Raw genomic sequence first — 4830 nt, forward strand, 5'->3', positions numbered from 1 at the left:
CTATAAGTGTCTCCTGCCTGCCAACGTACGTAGAGGGCAGCAGTCATATTGTTGAATCGTTTACAAGACGTGACTATTTTTTCCCACTACATATGTCCTTCTAATGACGCTGTAAGGTATTATACGAACGTCTTCACGATTATTGACCTATTTTCAGGGTATGATATACATGTATGAATGCACGTAACGAATGACGACTGCGAACCTCAGCCATTTACTGATTTAAGGGGATTTTCAAGTTGTGTTCAATTTCAAAATGTCATCCCTTTTTTTTCTCGGTTTTCTCCAATTTTCTCTAATTTTCAGCTTTTTGTAAAAAACAACAACTTAATATCATAGCGGACTTCCCCTTTTAGCAAGCTTCTGGCTTTTCAGCCTTCTCCATATTCTTCGTTGCGGTGTTTTTTTCGGTATGGTGAATGATCGATGTGTGTGTGTGTGTGTGTGTGTGTGTGAGGTGGTGCGTGTGCGTGCGTGTTTGACATCCTTACTCCTAGAGACGCCGAAGAACTATATAATAAAGCTGAGTAGCCTTGCATTTATAGATATATATATATTTACACACTTGAATATACCTGCAATACTAAGTCCACGTGTTGGCATAAGATGACGCAAAACAAATGATGAAAGTGACGTTACATGCTTTATTTCCATCAGTTTTTATCAGGTCACGAATTTTCGACGTACATTTTGTCTTTTTCAAGTGATAATGACAAAATTTAAGAAAAGTAATCTTGATATTAAAGGTTTCCAAAGGCCAGTTGCATATATTATGTCATTGAAATAGAGCAATTATTTTCTTTATTCACAATATATACATTTTTTTTTTTTCCAAATACATTGATTTAAAACAAAAAATACTCTCAACGGGTTGCAATTTTAATTACATTTTCATGGTTTCCCACTCCTAGACTTATTTAAATTGTCACCTTTAATTTGCAATGTTTTTATATTTTTTCTGTCATTGTATTTTACTTGGCTTTGTTTATGTTCCTTCTGTTTTTATTTATTATTATAATTTTTTTAATATGTAAATTTAGTAACATTTCATCTGTAATGTTGCAAGTATTAAATAAAATAAATCTTGAATCTTGAAATAGTTCACATGAAAGTAATCAGGCTCATTACCTTGAAGAAAAGATAATAACATTTTTGTATATAAACACACGCACACTTAAACATATACATCCAGTTAACAATTAAATTATTCATACAATGACCAAGTTCTGTAATTCTCTTTAATTATGTGAAAATTGACTTGTCAGAATTTATGTTTCTTGATAATGTGACATATTAAAGGTAACATCTTAAATAATCCACGGAGGCTCTATTATAAACAGTTACGATTAATTATAATTAATTTGCGATAAATATCAATCACAACTTTTGGAACAATAATAACAAATAACAGATAAACCTATTAGTAAGATAAGATAAACACATTGCAAAAGAAACCATAGTGTGTAATGTTTCCGTCCTTCATGCTTCATTTTCCATTTTCTCTTTCTTACTTGTTCTCCCTCTCTCTCTTCTCTGCTGGAAAGATCATCATTTGTTATTATTTCCGACATCTGTAAGAATTCTGAGTATCCACTAATGTTAAAGACAACCTTTTTGATTTGTAGCGTGGGGGAGGGGGGGGGGGATGTAGGGTTACCTAATAATTTATACATACATCTCTATTTATATTACAGAGCACGTGTAACCTTTTTTAAAATTCTTTTTCCAAATTATAGAATATTTGTGGTGGTACACAAATATTAGAAATCGTTATATTTATGGATATTTCAGCCGTCTCTGAACCGACGTTGATCAAACAAAGATGATTTTGTCATTTAAATTATATGTTCTTCCAAATTTGACACTCATTTTTTCATTGTCTCACAAATTTTTTTTTGTTTAGCGCCCTCTGCAACAGAGCTCAATAATCCTTTTAAAGAGATTACTGTGTAGTTCATTGGTAACACTCTAAACACGAAGGCATTTCTTATACACCAAAAGCCTGTTTCCGTCACAATTAATTAGTTTACCAGATGGGCTAACGAAGCTCGGTCCAACCTGGAAAGAGCGGTAGGGATGTCCATATTCCACGACTCTCTTAGACGTGCCATCACCTGACACATGATCAACTACGAACATGTCACGTGATCCCTGATCAATGGCGGATGTCTCACGGGGACTTTTGTATGTAACGTAGATGGCGTCTGTCAGCTTGTCGACGGCAAACCACGACTCGCCGTACGCACGATCATGTGCACCAGTCACCTTATTTGCTGATCTGTCGAATACCCAGAATTCTCTATAACCTATACATGTACCGAAGCATCCGCTGGATAAGGCATGTATCCCATCATGCACATTGAGATCCGGTAGCTCTATAGTATCCACTAACTTACCATCAGCGGGGTTGATGACGTAGACTTCGTGATGATACTCCTGGGCCGCAAGTATCATCCCGTCCTTGTCAACATCAACCCACAATTCATTGTGAAAAGCGTTCTCTTCCGGTATCACAATATCTCTAACCCGTTGCCATTCTCTGTCAAAGAGAGTGATGCATCCCTCTACGGCATTACCCGGACAGTCGAACCTGCGCTTGCCACACACTATTAAGTCGCTGTTGATAGGTGCACACGATGTGATGTGGGTGTCAGCACTTCCTTCGATGACCTTCTGCGTGTGTTGTTTCTTCAGATTGGTGACATACAGGTCATTAGTTTTAGAGTCCAGCACACACATTTCATCATCACTGACGAAACCACGGAGTAATGGACCATTAACGGTCAGTGGAATTATGATCGAACTGACCAGTTCCCATCTCTGTGCTTGACCTTCGATTTGTGCGATGTACTCGCCCCCTACCCGACCACCGATAAACTTCAACCCCTGAACCTCCTGCTCTATCTTATCTAGATATTCCACCATGTCAACTTCATCATCGACATGTGGAGTCAACGTATCACCCAGGGCAGCAATCACTAGAGAAGCTTCGCATACTAACGCTTTGTCATCCAGTTTGATGCGTTTCATCTTTTGACTGATATTAGTCACGGTATCTATTTGATGTTGATTCTTTCTTTGCAGATCTAGGATCTTTGTTCCTATAGTGTCTTGCATTTCTTTACACTCTAGACTGAGCTTGGCATGCATTCCTCTGATTGCTTCTTGTTTCTGTTCAGCTTTCTCGAGGCATGCTTTGATTCGTCTGTCCCTCCTCTCCTTGATGAGTCGTATTTCTTCGTCCGCTTCGTCGTTGAGGGCGCGAATCTCCTCCTGCTCTATGATCTGTTCGACATTCTTCATTTGGATGTCGCACTCATTCTGAGCTTTCTCACTAATTAACTGGAAATGATCATGAAGACAATCTAGACAAGACTTTATTTTAGAGCCAAGTTTCGTCAAATGTGGCTTTGCAGTCTCGATTTTCAAGAGTTTATCATCGAGCTTTTCCCCAATCTCCAAGATGACATCCTCGATGTCGTCAAGTTTACATGGTTTCTGGTGATCTTTCATCGCACATGGATGGCAAATTGGGATCCCGTGTTCTGCACAGAAGAATTTGATTGGTTCTCCATGTTTGTCACATGACCATGTGACGTCATGACCTTTTCTACTCTTCAGCTGAACGCCGCTATCTGTTGGAAACTTGGACGCCATGATGACGTCAGACAGATCTAGGAATGGTACCTACAATGAAAACAGTAATTTTCTTTTAGAAATCAATACACCCCAGGTGTATAAAATATGACCAGTTCACTATATAAGAAATGTTTGTTAAGATCTGTATGCAGGCCTTATAAAATTTTGCATTTCATTTCAATCCAATTCAATTAATTGTAATCGTATTATATTAATCAAATCTTTGTATTAAACGACATCCGATCAACATCGTCACATTTACATACATGTATATTGAGTCAAAAATGTAATCATGGGGAACGTTGGGTATATTTAGCATGTGCCCGACCAGAAGAGTTACACGAATGGGCTAACTTAATATCTAGAATTGCGAATGTCTCAAAGTGAGTACCGAATATATTATTATCCCTGGCAACTGATGACAAGGCAAGCCCAAAAAGCAACGGGATGAAACCTGTTCGCATCGTCTTTGTTCATTATCAAGGTTAGACACAGGGCAAGAGTCCAACAATTAATCAAGAAATTTTAAAATCAATCGGTGATGAAAGCAGAATACACAAGCGGTGAGAGCTTTACAAAAGTTTTTAAAAAGCTTTAAAGCTTTAAAGCTTAAAGCACACGAAAAGTCGACAACTATAAAAACAACGTGTATAAAGCTCTTTCAAGGGGTAAAAAAAACTACTCGGCATGTTGTCATTCATGTGATAAATCAAGAAAAGCATGCGAAAGCATCGATAGTACTTACTGTTCCATTAACAAGCCCCTAATCATCCTAACAGTAGGAAAATGTGCTAACGGACAATTAATTTGCAACAGACAAATTATTAAGATTAGTTAACATACCTGGTTTAGTCAAAGAAATGTTCAAAATGTGATCAGAACAAAATATGTCGTCACTTCGTAGGACTGAAGCTATTAATCCTGAAGCAACACGTAGACACCGACCAGTCAGAACAAAGTTATGTCCGCCGTCGAGTAAACCAGAGACATGTATCTGAATAAATGACCAGGATAACTTGATTGAAGGACTTTGAACCCGTTTTGATATGATTCATTCACCGGATGTTTTCTCTTCATTAAAGGTAAAGACCAGTTCTGGTTGTGCGATAGCATTGTGAAAGAAACGTGTAGAATCGATCAGAAAAGGTTGATCATCTAGCATATAAGTATTGGTGTGTACTGCAAGGTTCT

At 37.6% G+C, this 4830-nt stretch overlaps 1 protein-coding gene across 1 annotated transcript; it reads right to left on the minus strand.

Moving 5' to 3' along the window:
- Nucleotides 1–1852: 1852 nt before the first annotated feature.
- LOC115927174 lies at nucleotides 1853–4627 on the minus strand. The gene is made up of 2 exons (XM_030992656.1): nucleotides 4483–4627; nucleotides 1853–3687 (listed from the first exon to the last, which is right to left on the minus strand). Exon 2 carries the CDS (start codon nucleotides 3655–3657, stop codon nucleotides 1969–1971), a length of 1689 nt encoding a protein of 562 aa, XP_030848516.1. The 5' UTR covers nucleotides 3658–3687; nucleotides 4483–4627; the 3' UTR covers nucleotides 1853–1968.
- Between the last annotated feature and the right edge of the window lie 203 nt (nucleotides 4628–4830).

This window comes from Strongylocentrotus purpuratus, unplaced genomic scaffold (genome assembly GCF_000002235.5).
Source record: "Strongylocentrotus purpuratus isolate Spur 01 unplaced genomic scaffold, Spur_5.0 spur5_scaffold_20, whole genome shotgun sequence".
NCBI lineage: Eukaryota > Metazoa > Echinodermata > Echinoidea > Camarodonta > Strongylocentrotidae > Strongylocentrotus > Strongylocentrotus purpuratus.

What these genes read in the sequence shown, in the direction of transcription:
- LOC115927174 (XM_030992656.1), bottom strand. Translation starts at nt 3,657, where the DNA reads ATGGCGTCCAAGTTTCCAACAGATAGCGGCGTTCAGCTGAAGAGTAGA.